Below are 17,078 nucleotides of genomic sequence, written 5' to 3'. Positions count from 1 at the left end.
CCGTTCGCACCCACCCACCCTTCCTTTCATCCTCCATCCCCACGCCTCTCCCCCACTCCATACCCACACGCCCCTCCATCCATCCCTCCCCACACACCCATCTACCCTGCCACCCGTTCCCCACTATCACCACAAGGGCTGCTCACAACATCCTCCACCCCGGATGGGAGCCCAAGTACCATCCATTCCCCCAGCCAGCTCCCTCCTGCCCCCCCTCCTGCTTCCTGCTCATCACCCCTCTCCTGCTCCGCCCTGCTGCCCCCCGTCCCCCCTCCCGGTCCCGCCGCGCTCCCTCCTCCCGCTGCCTGCCGCCTCCCCTGGGGCCGGGCTGGGCCGGGCCATCAGTCACTCCCTGGAGCCAGCCCCGCTCCCTCTCCCCGGCCGCCCGCTGCCGCCTGGCTCACTCGGAGCCGCTCGCTCCTGCAGGCGCGCTGGCCCCGCGGGCTCCGATGCACCTGTAGCCGCCCCGCGGCAGCGGGGCCCCCTGGGGCCAGTCAGTGCGCGGCCTGATCCGCCACGCGGGGCCCGATCCTTGGATTTACCTCCCCACGGACTGCGGAGCCGGGCTCCTGCGCTGCCTTCGGGGGACTCCGAGGGGTCCGTGCCCTGCATCCCGCCAGCCCAGCGCTCGGAGCTACCATGCGAGTGCCCCGGACTGCGGGCGCTGCCGGAGGGAGGGGGCAGCTGCCGGACAGGCGCCCTGGACACCAGCGCTAGGGGACCCCCACACTCCGGCTCGGCACCATGAGAGCCCCCCGGGAGACCTTGCACCTCCTGCTGGCTACAGCCCTGCAGCTGATCGGCTGCGCAGCTAAGGTAGGGGGCCGTGGGGAGCGGGGCACCTGGGGTAGGGGGAGGGGGACACTGGGGCTGGGGGGAGCGGGGTACCTGGGGGAGGGCGAGGGGGACACTGGGGCTGGGGGGAGCGGGGTACCTGGAGTGGTGGGAGGGGGGCACTGGGGGCTGGATGCAGCGGGGCACCTGGGGCCTCGGGGCAGGAGAGCACTAGTGGGGAGCCGGGCACTGGGGGCTCAGGGAGCCGGGCACTGGGGGAGCTGGCACCGAGGGAGCCGGGCACTGGGGGCTCAGGGAGCCGGGCACCGGGGGAGCCAGGCACTGGGGGAGGGACCTGGCCCTTTCCCCGTACCAGTGGAGGACGCACTGTGGGAATGCCGTATCCTGGCAGGGGCAGGCACTGGGGCCCCGCTCGATTAGCGCCTTGTCCCGGGGGGATAGCGCACGGTCTGGCCTTGCCGGGGGCCCCGGGGCGTGGGGCGGGAGGGTGGCTAGAGCCAGCGCGCAGGCTGGGGATTTGTAGCGCTGGGGCAGAGCTGCAGTGTCCGGGGTAGCGCCCAGGACAGGGGGCAACCGGGACAGACAAGAGCCCCCCGCCCGCCTGGGATTCCCCCTCTCCAGGGTCTCCCCAGCAGACCAGCCCCTCCGGTTCCTGCCGGGATCCACCCCCACTGCCCCGCTCCTGCTGCCCTGACCTCCGGGTCTGCCAAGATTCCACTCACCCCTGCCCCACCGTGCCCCTCCCCGCCCCTAAGCGGGGGGAGGGGCTGGGAACCAGGACTCCTGGGTTCTATTCCCAGTTCTGGGAGGACAGCGGGATCTAATGGGTTGGGGGTGCGGGGCTAGAAGCCAGGACGCCAGGGTTCTATTCCTGCTCGGCCAGTGACTCCTTGTGAGTGAGCTGTGGGGGTTGGTCCCCTCTCTGCCCTGCCCAGGACGGGACAGTTCCTCAGGCCCATCCAGCCAAAGATTGTTCCATTGCCCCTAATCCCACATACACCAGGGGGAGCTGTCCCTCCCGACCCCTCCCCCAACTGCTGATTTGTCATTGTAGGGTCTCTTGGGGGTGTACCCAGCCTGACTGCATGCAGGTTAGTGGAGCAACTCTGGGTTGGGCGGGGGGGCGACAGGAATAAGAGGGGAGGGAATCCCTGAGGCTGGGGTGTAATGGAGTGGGGAGAAGGGGGAGTGGGGTGGGGGCTCCCGCCGAGCTCGACGAAGGGGGGATGGGGCTCAAGCGAGCCTGGGGAGGCAGCCTTCCCTCACACACACATTGTCTGGGACTCAGAACCTGACTGCCTACGTCTTGTCCTTTCCAGGCACCACAGCCCCAGACGAAGGGGACCCACCCGCTGGGGGAAGGTAAGAGACTGGGGTGAGGTGCGGGTTGGGGGGCTGCTGCCACGAGGCAGGGGGACGTGTTTGAGGATAGCAGTGCTGATGGGGCACATTTGGGAGTTGTTGGGGGTACACGCACCTCACCCCAGAGGTGGCTGCATCTCAGTACTGGCTGTAGGATCCCTATGTAATCAGCCCTCACCCCCTACCCAGAGGTGGCTGTGGCTATGTGTGCAGGATGTCAATGGGCACACTGTGGGGGGTGGGAGGGGGTGCCTTGGCCATGTCAGTTGGCATTATCAGGGTGCACTGACCCCGGCACTGGCCCCCTCTAACCCCCGCAGTGCTACAGTGGATGGAGGTTTATAACCGCAGCTTCTGCCAGCCGAAGGAGATGCTGGTGCCCGTGAGCGAGGAGCACCCGGCTGAGGTGGAGCACCTGCTGGCACCCTCCTGCGTGCCCCTGCGTCGCTGCGCTGGGTGCTGTGCCGACGAGGGGCTGCAGTGTGTGCCTACCCGCATGCATGTGGTGGTGATGGAGGTAATGGGAGGGAGGGCAGGGGAGAGAGGAATGCCAGAGGGTGGGTGAAGAGCCAGTCACTGGGGGGAGGGGAATGCCAGGGGTGGGCAGACAGCTAAGGGAGGGGAATGCTGGGAGTGGAGGGGGGGGGAGTAGCCAGGCACTGGGGGTGGGGAATGCCAGAGGGAAGGGGGTTGCCAGGCACCAGGGGTGGGGAATGCCAGAGGACAGGGGGTAACCAGGCACTTGGGGTGGTGAATGCCAGAGGACAGGGGGTAGCCAGGCACTGGGGTGGGGAGTGCCAGGGAGTGGGAAGAGTGGGTATCGGGGGAGGGGAATGCCAGAGCACAGGGGGGAACCGAGGGAAGGTGTATGCTGGGGAGTTGGGCCTTGGCATCACATTACATAAGGTGTGCTGATCCCCCATCCCTAGGCTCTTGGTGCCCCCCCTCACTCACCCTTTCTCTGCCCCCCAGGTGATGAAAACCCGCTACCTGTACAGCCACCTGGACCAGCTGGCCTTCGTGGAGCACAGTGCCTGCGAATGCAGGTGAGGGGGGTGTTCATTGTTGAGAGTATGGGGGGCATTGATGGGGTTCCCAAAGCATATCTGCACCCACAGGGCTCCCCCAAGTTGTGACCCCACCGTCTCCAAGCTTAGCCAAAGCTTGAACACCCCACTGCAGCCAGTGACCCCCCACCTCAGGCAGGCAGCCCCACAGAGGCACATAGGGGGCCCGTGAGCTCCCCAGTTCCTAGGGTGACTGCTGTGGTCTCCCCCCCTTGGCACTGTGCCACCCCCCCATTTCAGGGGGCACCCCACTCTCCTCCTAGGGCATCGCACTGCCTCCCATAGGTTGATCCCCTTTTGGGGGGGCAGTTCTCAGCAGCCCCCATTTCCCTGTTAACCTGGCGTCCCCTCTTTTCTTTTGCAGACCAAAGACAAATAGCAAAGTAAATCCAGAAAGGTAAGGACCCCCAGCTCCCCGCACCCCTGCTGGGAGAGGCCGGGGCTGGAGCAGACCGGAGCTTCCCCCACAGCTAGTGCTCCCGCCCCACTCCCTACAGCGCCCCCTGCTGGCTGAGAGGGGAGCTCAGTTCTGATTCTCTCCACAGGCCTGTGCGGCCCAAGGGGAAAAACAGCATTGGACGCAAACACAAAAAGAAGAGACCCCCTGAACAGGACTCCCCCCACCTGTATGTCCAGGGACCCTCATGCACCCTCCAGTCCCTGCATGCCCTCCACTTCCTTACTAACTCTGCTTGCATTGGGGGGCATTGAATTGGGGTGAGCAGGGAGGATCAGGTCACCTTATGGGGGTTCACTTCTAACCGGGGGATCCCCATGCCCCCCACTCCAGTACTTCATGGGGGATCAAAGGAGGGGTGGACTACCCAGCCCAGCAGCGTCAAGGCCCCCTCCTGCACCATGAGGATTGGGGCGAGGGGGTTCCCCCCTCCCCTATGTGGAGACCCTCTTGAATTGGGGCTGGAGGGGGTGCTGTTCTATAGGGGTTCCCTATACACTCTAAAGGGTGGGTGAAGGCCCACTGTTATATGGCAGGCAGAGCAGGGGACCCCCAGAGGTTCTGGGGGGCCAGGAAGAGGATACTTCCCTCAGTGTGGAGGTGGGAGTGGGGGGTCCCAGAACCATGCCTCTGGGGGCTGAGATCATCTGGATTCTTTCCCTGCTCCCAGGCCCTCCTGCCCACCCTGCTCAGACAAACGGAGGCACCAGGATCCTCAGACATGCCAGTGCCGCTGCCGGCGCAGGTCCCAGCACTGCCAGGACCGGGGCTTGGAGCTCAATGAGCACTCATGCAGGTGAGACCCCTCTGACTCCCCCCATCTCCCTCCAGGCCAGAGACACCTCAAACTCCTTCATGGACCAGACAGACCCCCCAACCTCCTCCTGGACCAGAGACACCCCAAATTCCTTCATGGACCAGGCAGATCCCACAACCTTCCCCTGGGCTAGAGATCTACCCAAACTCCTCCACAGACCAGACAGACCCACTGACCTCTACCTTGACCAGAGACACCCCAAACTCCCTCATAGACCAGGAAGATCCCCCGACGTCCCCCTGGCCCAGAGACCTACCTGAACTCCTTCACGGACCAGACAGACACACACACCCCAACCTCCCCTGGACCAGAGACCTACCCAAACTCCTTCATGGACCAGGCTGATTCCCACCAACATCTTGCCATGGGCCAGAGACAGCCATGACCCCCCTCAGACAGACAGACACCCATCTCCCCTATGGGCTGGAGATACCCCCTGAACTACCCTCACAGGCCAGAGAGTGCTGCAGGATAGAGCCCCCCACACCTCCCCCATCAGGCTTTGGGACAAGGAAGGTGATTCTGTCTGGGGGAGTTGGGGGTCCTGGGGTTGGTGTCCCTGAACCTGCATGGCCCCTCCAACTGCCCATAGCCACTCTGTTCTCCCCCGAGGTGTGAGAAGCTGCGCAGATGATCTGATGGGGGAGGGGGGTGACCTGGGACCAGCCTCTCCCCCCCCCCAAGCCCAGCTCTTCATTGGATCCAGAACAAGACTTTGGCCCTGAGTGCCCCCTGCTGGAGAGGAGCCCAAGGAAGATGAGCAAGGCTGCCCTGGAATGGACCTGATGAGAGGACTCCTGGGACCATGTTGGGGGGGTCAGACCCCATTATCCACTGCCTGGACAGGACCTGTCAGGAGGGGCTGCATCTTGCACGGCCTCTCGTGGACTGGGGCAGCCAGATCCCGGGGCCCCTCCAGGACTCGGGCAGCCAGATTCCAGGACCCCTCCGAGACTAGGGCAGATGGATTTCAGGGCCCCTCCAGGATTGGGGACCAGATCCTGAGGCCCCTCCAGGACTCCGGCTCCCAGATTCCTTTGATGCCCACCAAGGCCGCCCCAGCTCTGCTGGCCAGACTCTCATCCCCTTGTCGTTATTTAAAGTTCCACACACACCCCTCACTGCCCCGCTCATCCCCAAACCCTTTTAATTTAATACTTGCCCTCACCTTCCTCTCCATCCCCCCGGACCAAACCCCGTTTCCCTGCCGGAGCCAAGGGGAGGCTGAGCACCAGCTCGAGGACCCTCCCGGGGCACGTCCTGCTGCTGTAACTGCCCGCACATTGGTATCCGGCTCTAAAGCTATTAAACGGATGAGACATGACGGCCCGCAGAGCTGTGAGCGCACGACCCTGCAAACACCTATAGGGGTCGAGGGAGCGTGCCCCACTCTCAGGACTCGCCGGATTGGAAGGGGCTGCTGTTCCGTGGGGCACCCTATATACTGCACTGGCTGGGGAGGTCCTCGCTGGAGGAGGTCCTCTGTTGTGGAGGGAAGGAGGGGTGGAGAGGGAATCCTTGGGGGTTATTGGCCTTTCACCTTTGAGCCGGCCTTCATTCATGCTCCACAAACATGTGGCAGCCTTTACACCCATGAGCTCTTCACCCCAGGGCTGAGGGCTCCTTCATGCTTGGTGTGTGTGGAAAAATTACTGCTCCATCCTAGAGGCGGCTGCATCTCAGTGCCAGGCAAGGGATCCCTCTATAAAGAGCCCCACCCCCGGCATCCCAGTCCAGAGGTGGCTGCATCTCAGCACCAGGTGAGGAATCCCTCTATAAAGAGCATCCACGCCCCACCCCAGAGGTGGCTCCATCTTGGTACTGGGCAGGGGATTCCTGTCTGTACAAGTGCCATAGTTTGGAATCCTTTGGAAACACAAGGTGCTGGTAAAGCATGAGATGCAGTTGATGTTCTCTGTGGGGATACTGGAAAAACAGGTGGGCTGGGCCAGCAAGGGGCTGTGGGTCAGGATTGATGGGCATGGGCAGAGCTGTGAGGGTGGGGAGCCCAGGGCTGGGCTAGCAGGGAGCTGTGGGTCAGGATTGAGGGGCATGGGCAGAGCTGTGAGGGTGGGGAGCCCAGGGCTGGGCTAGCAAGGGGCTGTAGGTCAGCATTGAGACCCATCAGAGAACAGGATGGAGGGAATATGTGGGGGATTCCCTTCCTGGCTCTGGGGCCTGTCCCCCCTCCCTTGGGAGCGTGCAGAGCTGTCAGTCTAGTTCCCAACACCAGTGAATGGGCCAGTGCTGGCATTGCCCACAGAGACGTGCTGCACTTCATGACCAGGCTGCAGCCCTGGGGAAAAGGGAGGGGGTGGATCCTGGCAGAGCCAACACCTGCCTGTGTGAGCCACATGTAACACAGGGATTGGGGGCAGCTCATGGATGAGCCCAGCTCCGCTGCCGCCCCCCCCCCCCCCCCGCCACTCCCTCACAGCTTGTGCCCAAGAGCAGGCATCCTAGATACTGGGGGGTGGGAGGGGCAGGGATTAGGGCACATCATACACCTACAAGGGGGAAGAGTGCAAGGGTGAGAGCTCCGGGGCTCCATCCCCGCTCTCAGAGGGGAGTGAGGTCTAGTGGGTTAGAGCTGGCAGGGTCTGGGATTCAAGACTCCTGGGCTCTATCCCCAGCTCTGGGAGTGGAGTGGGGTTTAGTGGTTAGAGCAGGAGGGGCAGGAGCCAGGACACCAGGCTCACAGCTCTGTCTGTGCCACCTTGGCCTGTTCTCCCCCTATATGTGCCACTCGCCCACCTTGCCTCATCTGCCCTGGGCTTCTCCAGGTGCTGAAATGGCTGCTATTTCAGCAAAATGTGGGGCTAAACCTGATTCCTACATATTCGCACAGAGGAGGCAGGGTGCCCTTGCCACCCAGCAGGGGGAACTGAGGCACACAGATGAGGGAAGGATGGCCCAAAGTCTCACATGGATGGAGCTAGGGCTAGAATCCAGGATTTCTGACTCCCAGACCCCCCTGCTCTAACCACTCAACCCCACTCTGTGGCTCTGATGTGTTGATTCCAGCTGGATAAACTCCCAGAATCCAATGGCTGGTCAGGAGGGGGGGGAATCTGAGGGCAAGCCTCTGCCCTCCCGCCCATGCCATGGCCTTAGGGAGCCTGGGGGTGGTGGGGGCACGGCCTCTGGCCGATAAGGAACTGCACAGCCTGACAGAGGGCCCATAGCTGAGCACTCGGCTGCCAATCCCTTATCAGTCCATGGGCTCTGGTGCACGTAAGCTGCTTGGGACCGGGGGAAGGAGGGGGAGCAGGGCCATAGGCAGGAGGTGCCATAAGGATCTGGGGTCCAAAGGCAAGGGGTCAGGAATCCTCAGCAGGTGGGGTCTGACTCCAGAATCAGTGCAGCCTGCACACCAGGGGCCCAAGCCAGGCAGGGGACAGGGTCCTGGATGCCAGGGTCTCACACCAGGCTGGAGGGGTGCTGTTGCCCTGACACTGGGCCCTCAAGCCAGACTGGGGTTCCAAGCCAGGCTGGGGGCAGGGCAGCCTGGATGCCAGGGTCCCAAGGCAGGATGGGAAGGTGTGAGGCAGATGCAGGGAGCTGGAGAGTCAGGGCTGCTTGTTTGTCCTGCACCCGCTTGTTTGTCCTGCACCCGCTGCCTCCAGACTTTGCCCCCACCCAGAAGCTCCAGGAAATGGCAGGGGGAGGGGTGGAGGGGCGACTTTGACCCCAGAGGCACTAAGTGCAACCTGAGACATAAACACCCCCCAGCCCTCCCATGAGCAAGAGGGCAGCGAGAGAGATGGCACCGTGCCCCATTGGGGGAGGACTGGGAGCCAGGACTCCTGAGTTTTATCCTGGCTCTGGGAGGGGAGCGGAGTCTAGTGTTTGGGGACCCAGGACTCCTGGGTTCTATCCAGGGCTTGGGAAGGGGTTGAAGACTGCCAGGGCACTGGGCTTTCCCCCCACGGCTCCTGCCCAGCTGATATCCATACTGGCCGCACTTTGGTCCCAGTCAGAGCCCTCAGGAAAGTCAATATTTGGAGAGTCCTGAGGGGGGTTTGGCTGGCTCCCCAGGCAGCCCCCCCTCATCCCCCTGAGACACAACCCCCAACCCCTGGCCAAGGCCAGCGGGGAAATGAGCCAGGGTCTATGCATTGGCACTGCTGCAGAGTGTACTCCATGCTGGCCAAGCGGGGGTGCCATGCAGCTGGCGGGGCACAGAAATACGGGGCTACCCTCCACCCCAGCTGTACCAGTGTTTCTCAATCCTGACCCACAGCCCCCTGCTAACCCAGCCCTGAGCTCCCCATCCTACACATCACTCGCCTCACAAGGCAAGACCCATGGTTGAGGGGGACAGGGCTTGAGAGCCTTGGGATCAAAAACAAAGGGGGCTGGGGCAACAGCCCTGGGCAAATGGAAGAGGGCTCAAGCCAAAGCAGCCCAGACACCAGTGTCTGAAGCCAGGACAAAGGTGTCATGACTCGGATGCCAGGGTCCAAATCCAGAATAGTGTCATGGCTTGGATGCCCAAAAGCCAGGACAGGGGTATCATGACCTGGATGCCGGGGTCTGAATTCAGGTTGGGTGTGGTACAGCCCAGACATCAGGGTCTCCAGCAATACCCAGGGCCAGGAAGGTTGTGTTTGGCTTACGTAAGCTATAATTACCACCACCCTAGTTTGCAACTGGCGCATAGCTATGGCAGAGACCTCAGATCTCATCTAATCAACCCATCTTCTGGCCAAATGCCCTCTGGGATTCCAGGAGGGAGCAGCACAGCCCTGCAGGCCCCAACGATGCCAGGGACCGAGCTGGATGGTGATGTTAACCCCTTTGTGTCAGGCACCTCTGAGGGCAATAATGGGACCCCCCATAAACCTGTTGCCTTCATCTTACCACCCCAGCCAGCCACCCCCCACTGCCTGGGCACTGAGTGAATGGTGCCAACAGCCTGCCCCAGACAGGGGAAGCATCAAATCCAGCCCTGTCACCCCTGCATCCCAGCAAGACAGGTGGGCACTTGGCACTGTAAAAGGAAAGAGAAAGGGGGAGCACCCTCCCCTCCCACCAAGCCCGCTCCCTCCAGCGCTGTCATGGGGCACTGGCACCCCCTAGTGGGCATAATGGGCATGGCCATGTGGGGAAGGTGCCATTTCTCCTCTGGCCCTGGGACAGACTGAGGGGGTGAGCCCCAAATAAATGTGTGGGGTGGGGGGGTCAGGAAGAGGGTCTTGGGGGATCGCAGGAGCTGAGGCAGATCCTGGGAGATACTGATGGATGACAAGGGTCACTAGAGATGGGGGCACAGAGCGGGGAAATGGCTGGGCCAAGGCAGGGGCATGGGGTTGGTGGGGGGGCTCTGGGACTGGGGGGGCAGGAGTCGCCATGAGCCATCGGGGTCCTGGGGTCAGTGATGGGCACGGGGGGGTCACATGGGGTCAGGGGTCACAGAGGGTAAAAGAGCCATATAAGGTTATCTGAGGTCACAGAACATCTCCCTGAGGGCTGAACCCCACCCCCCGATGGACGCCATTTTGCGCCGCCAGCAGCCAGATGTAACTGCCCTTGCATCTGGTCACGTGACACAGAGCTGCTCTGATCACGTGATGGGAAAGATGGCGGCCCCCAGGGCGGCTTCCCGGCCTGCCCAATCAGGAAGTGGGAGCTGCCGGCGGCTGCGCAGAGGGGTTTGGAGCGGGGGTCTGGCGAGGAGGTGAGAGCTGGGGATGGGGGGCCCCGAGGGAGCCCAAGGGAGGGGGGCCCCAGCACGGGACGTGGAGCCCCAGGAGAGCGGGGGTCCAGTGAGAGGGGCGAGGGGCCCGGAGAGGGAAGGCCCAGGTCATGGGGAGGCTGAGTCCGGGGCTGTGGGGACCCAGGAGCCTGGGGGTGCAGTGAGGGCGGAGCCCCAGGGTCATGTGGGATTGAGGAGGGCCAAGCTAGGGACTGTGGAGACCCAGGAGTCTGGGGGTGCAGTGAGGGGGGAGTCCCAGGGTCACAGCGGATTGAGGGGGGCTGAGCTAGGGGCTGTGGGGACCCAGGAGTCTGGGGGTACAGTGAGGGGGGAGTCCCAGGGTCACAGCAGATTGAGGGGGGCTGAGCTAGGGGCTGTGGGGACCCAGGAGCCTGGGGGTGCAGTGAGGGTGGAGCCCCAGGGTCATGTGGGATTGAGGAGGGCCAAGCTAGGGACTGTGGAGACCCAGAAGTCTGGGGGTGCAGTGAGGGGGGAATCCCAGGGTCACAGTGGATTGAGGGGGGCTGAGCTAGGGGCTGTGGGGACCCAGGAGTCTGGGGGTGCAGTGAGGGGGGAATCCCAGGGTCACAGCAGATTGAGGGGGGCTGAGCTAGGGGCTGTGGGGACCCAGGAGTCTAGGGGTGCAGTGAGGGGGGAGTCCCAGGGTCACAGTGGATTGAGCGGGGCTGAATTAGGGGCTGTGGAGACCCAGGAGTCTTTGAGGCAAATGGGGCCTAAGCGGGATCCACCCCTGAGGAAAGGGCTGCAGAGGGTCCCGGTGGGGGGTGGCCAGGGAGAGGCAGTCTGGATCCATAGGGAATGGAGGCAGGGGGCCCGGGCAGGGGGGCAGGGCCCTGTTGAGGTCTGGGTGCCCCGCAGGCATATTAAGGGCTCCCCAGCGACTGGGTTGCCTCTCTGGGATGCCCAGGGGAGGTGGGCATCGAGGGGAACCCGTGGTGGAGGAGGAGAGAGCCCCACAGATCCTGACCAAGTGTGGATCCCCAGGGAGAAGCCGGCTCCTGCTGGGGGGCCTGGGGACATCTGGGTGCACAAGGTGAGGGACCCCGCAGGAGCTGGGGAGATGTGGGTCTGGGCCTGGGAGGCCACAAAGAGCGAGAAGGACCAAGGGGAGGCCAGGGTGTGGACCCTCCAGAAAGCGGGGGACAGGAGAGTTGGGCAGGGAGAGGGGAGGCATGAGGCACCCTAAGTGGGCAAAGGTAATGTGCATCACATGGGGCCTGATATTGGGGGGAACTGCAAACACAAACTGGCAGGGGAGCAGATATCACTGTGGGGTGGGAATGGGGGGCACAGGTAGGGAGACCCCACTGAAGCACATTGGGTGGGTGGGAATGGGGGGCAAAGGTAGGGAGACCCCACTGATGCACATTGGGTGGGTGGGAATGGGGATACAGCTGGGGAAATCACATAGGGGAGAGCTAGAATAGGGGGTGCAGGTGGGGAGACTTGGTGGACGTTGGGAGACCCCACCGTCCACGAGATTCTCTGGCTGGCACACCAGAGGGCAGTGGTGTCTGGTGCTACTAGGGCAGGGAGCGGAGGAGAGGCTCCTTCAGCTGGAGGACAGGTAAGTGGGGCGTCCAGAGGCTCCCAGGCCTGGACAGGGGGGATCCGGACGGATGGACTATGTGCCTCTGCATGCCTAGGGTAGGATCTGGAGGGGTGGGTAGCAGTATGAAGGACCAGTGGAGGGCTTAAAATATTTACAGCATGTCACTGTGTGTTTGAGTTGGGGGGGCATGGGGTGTGCAGAGGATTGGTTCAGGCCCAGGGAATGGGATGACAGCACCTTCCTCTCTAGGGGACGCTGGTCTGAATTGGCCCCAGGGCAAGGGTACTGGCTGGCTCGGGGAGGGAATAGGATATGGGAATTTTCCCCTCTGGGGGGCTGGCTCTAATCCAGCTCGGCGGGGGGGAGGGGGGACTGGCTGGGACTGAGGGTGAGTCTCTTGATTTACCCCCACTAACCAGGTTCTCATTGCATGTCCTTCCAGGATGCAGTCGAGCCAGGCCACAGCGCTGCTCACACTCTGCCTGTGGGCACTTTGTCATCCAGCGCTGGGCACTGAGGGCAAGAGAAAGCTGCAGATTGGCGTCAAGAAGCGGGTGGAGAACTGTCCCATCAAATCCCGCAAGGGAGATGTGCTGCACATGCATTACACCGTGAGTGCTGCCCTGTGGAAGGGGGCAGTGCCAACCAGCTAGGGCCTGGGGATCTGTATGCTGGCAGGCACAGGAGGCATCAACTAGCCAGAGCCTGAGGTTCTGGGGCCAAGGAGAGACCTAGCCAGCCAATGTCCCTGGTGCCCCATTAATGCAGGGAAAGGGAGGGCACAAGTATTTGCCTGTAGCTCCTGGGGCAATGTTTGTGTGTTGGGAGATGGGAGTCTCTGGCTGGGGCAGGCCACTCCATCTCACCCCCTCCTCTCCCACAGGGCAAGCTAGAAGATGGGACCGAGTTTGACAGCAGCATCCCACGTGACCAGCCCTTCATCTTCTCGCTGGGGACGGGCCAAGTCATCAAAGGCTGGGACCAAGGCCTGCTTGGGTAAAGTCCTGCTCTACAAGTTGGGGGGAGGGGGTGTTCAGAGAGGAGTCCCCCACATTGAGCCTGGGGCTCGACTCAAGCTGTGGCTGGAATCACAGAGTGAGGGACCCAGACATCCAGCTCGTGGTGGGGCACGTGGCACAGTCCCCTTTAGCCTCTCTCCATATGTCACTTGGCCTCCCCCTTCTCTGGTGTTAATCACGTTTATTACAGTAGCTCCTGAGAACCCTCTGCTGTCCCAGGCACTGCACAGTCAGGACTGGCTGCCCCCCCTCCCCCCCCAAGCTGCCACTCGACCAGTAGAGGGGCAAACGGCTCCTGTTCCGAGCCCTGGCATGGATTTGCAGAGCGATCCATGCCCCAGCCTTTGTACAGTCTTGGAGCATCCCCTGCATTGTGCTACAGCCTAGAACCACCCTCTTTGGCAAAGGGTGAAACCCACCGCTGTGAGACAGGGCCCTTGGGCTCCAGCACCCTCTCTCTGTGGCTCCCCAGCTAGTGCCTGGTAGACGCTTTTCATCCCTTCAGGGAGTGATGCAACTAACGGATTTGCAGCGACCCGGCGCAGCCTTTTCAAAACGGGCGGGTGTTTATTAGTCACTTGGCCTCCATCATTAAAGGGGCCATCTTAGAATGGAAAACAGCTTAAATCTGAGTCCATGCTGGCAGCATCACCTGCCACTCTGGTCCAAAGCTTGGAGTCTCTCTGTCTCCCTACACTGAGTATTGGCAGCTGAATTCTGATAACCGTGATCTCAGGCCCTTGGTGCCCAGGTGCAGCCCTGCTGTGTCTGGGTCCTTCTCCCTTGGCTGGCAGTCGTGGCCGGCCAGCCGGACTCCCAGTGTTTCTCCAGGGTTTGATGCCTTGATGCATTCGCCCCCAGCTAGAGAGACCGCAGCTGTCCCTTCTCCCCTGCGCTAGGGGGGAAAGTAACCCCTTCCCAGCCAGGGGGTGGCAATCCCAAATGGGTGGGGAAACTGAGTCACACCTATGGTTCATACAGATATGACCACAATTCCCACACTCTGCACATGCCTCCTGAGCCTTAATTCAGACTTCGCTCCACCTGCCCTGTCTGCAGTGATCTTCCTGATGCTGCCAGCCAGCCGTCGATCACTGGGGTTGTCCATTCTGCGTGACTTCACAGCAAAGAGATTAACACCTTCTTCTCTTTGAACTGGATGCTGCCTATTCCCACTCTGGATCAGCGGCAGAGCTGTAGACAAAGCAGGAGTCCTGGCTTCGAGCCTCTGTTCTAACCCACTGGACCCCACTCTCCTCCCAGAACTGGGAATAGAACCCAGAAGTCCTGGCTCCCAGCCCCCTCTGTGCTAACCACTAGACAGCCGTGCTGCTCCACTTACGTTAGTCAACTGTTGGTGGCCATAGCCAAGCTAGTACCACACGCTGTTCCATCCCTAGCAGTGGTTGCAGGTAGATACGTGGATTTTTTTTCCCATGGGGGGCGGATACACCACATAGCCCAATGAGCAGCAGCTCTTCTGACACTACTGTCTTACCCACTGTGACTGTCTCCTATACTTCTCAACCAATCTTGGTTTTTAAGCCTCTTACTGTTTTGGTTTGGGCTGCCCTGTTTGCTCTTGGAGCCGATAGTGGTTCAGAGGGTGGATGAGCTTATAACCAAGAGCTGACTGAGAGGGTGCAGCAAGCAGAAAATGGATTCTCACGCATGTAAGCCACTCTGGGTCAAGCAACAGGGTTGGGAGGGATTCCAAACCTGCCAGGAGGTGGTGAGGTGCCCCAAAAGTGATCCCCCACTGGGGGAAGAGTGGTACAGTGGTTAGAGCTGCTTAGATGGCTAGTTCTCAGAATGGGGCTGACTCCTAGGCGCTACTGTAAGACAAACAGGGCCCTAGCCTAGGGCTCTGGAAGCCCTGGTTCCATTCGCTGCGTGGGCAGGTCTCTCGGTTTCTCCATCTGCAGCTGGGGATAATAGCTCTGCCCAGCCTTAGACCTGTGATAAAGATTGGGGTGCCCAGACCCAATGGGGATGGAGGCCAGAGCAGTACCGAAGATGGGTCTAGAACTGACTCTTTCCTGCGCAGTCATCCATCCCAAGGCCAGAAGAGCCCACGGTGTCCATCTGGCCTGACCACCTGTCCCAGGCCATTGGACTCTTTCTGGCCGAACTAGAGCAGAGCTGTTCGAAGAACATCCCTTCTTGATTTAATAATTGCCATGACGGAGAATCCACTGCAGCCCTTGGGAAAGATGAGTCCGAGCAAGAGAAATTGGAGACTGGCAATCCCACTGATGCTCACACTCAGATTCCTGGGCTTAGAGGCCCAAATGCACGATACATCTCCCCTGGATCAGCAGCAGGCTTTGAACCCCTTCACCTTCAGAGCCCCACGAGCCCCTTATTGTTTCAGGTACAACGGAGGTGGTTGAACTCTGCCAGATTTCAGCATGTGCAATACATTCATTCTGTTAAATACCTGCTATTTGTGTTACTGGGTTTAGCCAGCTGTCTGTGCCAGTGGGGGATTTCTAGCTGTCACGTGCAGTTGAAGGTAAATAGTCCATTGACAATTTTGGCCTCAGACATTGGGAATCTGGGCAATATTGACTCTCCCATGAACTTGCCCATGATTCATTTTACCTGCACAGACTATTAGTGGCAGAGGCGCCCTGAGTTTTTGCCATTGTGATGTGGAGTTATCTGCCATTTTACTGATGGCAGAGAAGGATGTGGGGGTGACTTCCCCAAGCTCCGGAGAGTGAGTCAGCGGCAGGACCAAGAGTGGAATTCAGGAGTCCTGCCTCCCGGCCTCCTGCTCTAGCCCACGGGGCCCCACTCCCCTCCCAGAGCTGGGGGTAGAATCCAGGAGTCCTGTCTGCCAGCCGTAGTGTTTTGCCCCAGGAGAGGGCTCTGAATGGCGGCTTAACAGGGAAGCTGCAGGGGTGATGTTTGCTGCTGTTGGGTTACAATAAGCATATGATCCTATCTTTGCTTCCTTAAAGGGGCTTTGTGGTGGGGAGTAGGGGGGTCTGACTGAGAGGTCTGGTGCTGTTGACTCAGCAAGTCTCACTGCTGTCTCCTTTCAGGATGTGCGAGGGTGAGAAGAGGAAACTGGTGATTCCCTCCGAGCTGGGTAGGTAGCCAGGGATTGGACTGACCCGCTCTGCAGGGGGAATGGGGTACAAGGCCTTTCTCCTCTAGGGGACGCCAGCTCTGATCCAGTCCTAGCAGGCAGTGACCAATGATCAAACTGCTGGGGGTCTCTCCAGTTTCCATGTCTTGCTAAAGTCACCTGCCCAGAACCATCACCAGAGGGGACTGTGGGTGGGAATTGAGGGGCATCAACAGAGCTATGAGATGGGAGCCTGGGGCTGCGGGTCAGGACTATGGGGCATCAAGGTGTTCACTCCTAGGCCAGTCCCCTGTGGGAAAGCAGGTGGGGGGGGAGGGGGACACTGCTTTGGGTGCCCAAAAGACACTGACATTTAGGGGAGGGTGCTCTTTGTGCCAGTCTGGCCTCTTTCCCATTGCTCAAGTCCCTGCCCGAAACCTCCTCTCCCCATTGGGCTGGGGGGGGTGGGAGGGTCAGTTCCTTGCTTTAAATTTTCTCTGTTTCCTCCAAAGGCTACGGGGACCGAGGGGCTCCACCCAAGATCCCAGGTAAGGCCACTGTGCACCCCATGTGCTTGGTCCCTGCCTGTCCCTCGGGGCAGTGGTGCCAACCGTGTGAACTCCCAGCCCATCAGGTCTCCACAGCCTACCTCCAGTCACTCACTGGGGCAGCCCCTCCCCTATCACCTTCCAGGCAGCAGGGCCCCTATCCAGCCATGGGCAGTGAGGGCCTCCCTGCTCCCCTCCCCCACAGTGACATAGGGTCCCTGCTGTGCAGAATGGCTGGGGGGTTCCTGCCTGGGTGGGGGAGGAGTGGGGCAGGATTGCATGATGCTCCCCTGACTTTGCCCTATCCCCCTCCAGGTGGCGCAACACTGATCTTCGAGGTGGAGCTGCTGAAGATTGAGCGGCGACCGGAGCTGTAGGCAGGCAGCATTGGCTGTGGGTGGGTGGATAGAGGTCTGGGGGGGCCTCGGCTTGGTGGGGGAAGGGTTGTGTGTGACCGTCCGCACACGGGGGGGGGGGGGGGGGCCGGCAGAGAGGTGTTTAAAACAATCCTGGAAGATCAAAAATAAAAGCACAGACTGGAGCTGCCCAGTGTGTGGGGGGAGGGGGGCTCTGGAGAATGGTGCAGAGGCAGGGCAAGCCCAGAGCAAAGTAAACTGAGAGCTGGGGCTCCTGGGTGCAATCTCGGAGGGGAGAGGGGGCTTGTCA

General features: G+C 61.2%; 1 protein-coding gene across 6 annotated transcripts; it reads left to right on the top strand.

Moving 5' to 3' along the window:
- The first annotated feature begins 389 nt into the window (after positions 1-389).
- LOC128840725 (peptidyl-prolyl cis-trans isomerase FKBP2-like) lies at positions 390-16,855 on the top strand. Of its 6 annotated transcripts, none has more exons than XM_054035082.1 (12): positions 390-816; positions 2,115-2,157; positions 2,478-2,674; positions 3,130-3,203; positions 3,589-3,621; positions 3,770-3,850; positions 4,352-4,477; positions 12,212-12,380; positions 12,653-12,765; positions 15,839-15,885; positions 16,377-16,412; positions 16,728-16,855. In XM_054035082.1, exons 1-12 carry the CDS (start codon positions 745-747, stop codon positions 16,787-16,789), a joined length of 1,053 nt encoding a protein of 350 aa, XP_053891057.1. In that variant the 5' UTR covers positions 390-744; the 3' UTR covers positions 16,790-16,855. The 6 variants fall into 6 exon arrangements, with proteins under 6 accessions (XP_053891057.1, XP_053891060.1, XP_053891058.1 ...); XM_054035083.1 differs by lacking the exon at positions 390-816 and adding an exon at positions 1,866-1,886 and having other exon boundaries at positions 16,728-16,854; XM_054035085.1 differs by lacking the exon at positions 3,770-3,850 and having other exon boundaries at positions 391-816; positions 16,728-16,853.
- The last annotated feature ends 223 nt before the right edge of the window (positions 16,856-17,078 follow it).

Source organism: Malaclemys terrapin, chromosome 7 (genome assembly GCF_027887155.1).
Source record: "Malaclemys terrapin pileata isolate rMalTer1 chromosome 7, rMalTer1.hap1, whole genome shotgun sequence".
Classification (NCBI taxonomy): Eukaryota; Metazoa; Chordata; order Testudines; family Emydidae; genus Malaclemys; species Malaclemys terrapin.
Note: the sequence above shows the minus strand (reverse complement) of the source record. Positions and strands in the feature narration are given on the sequence as shown.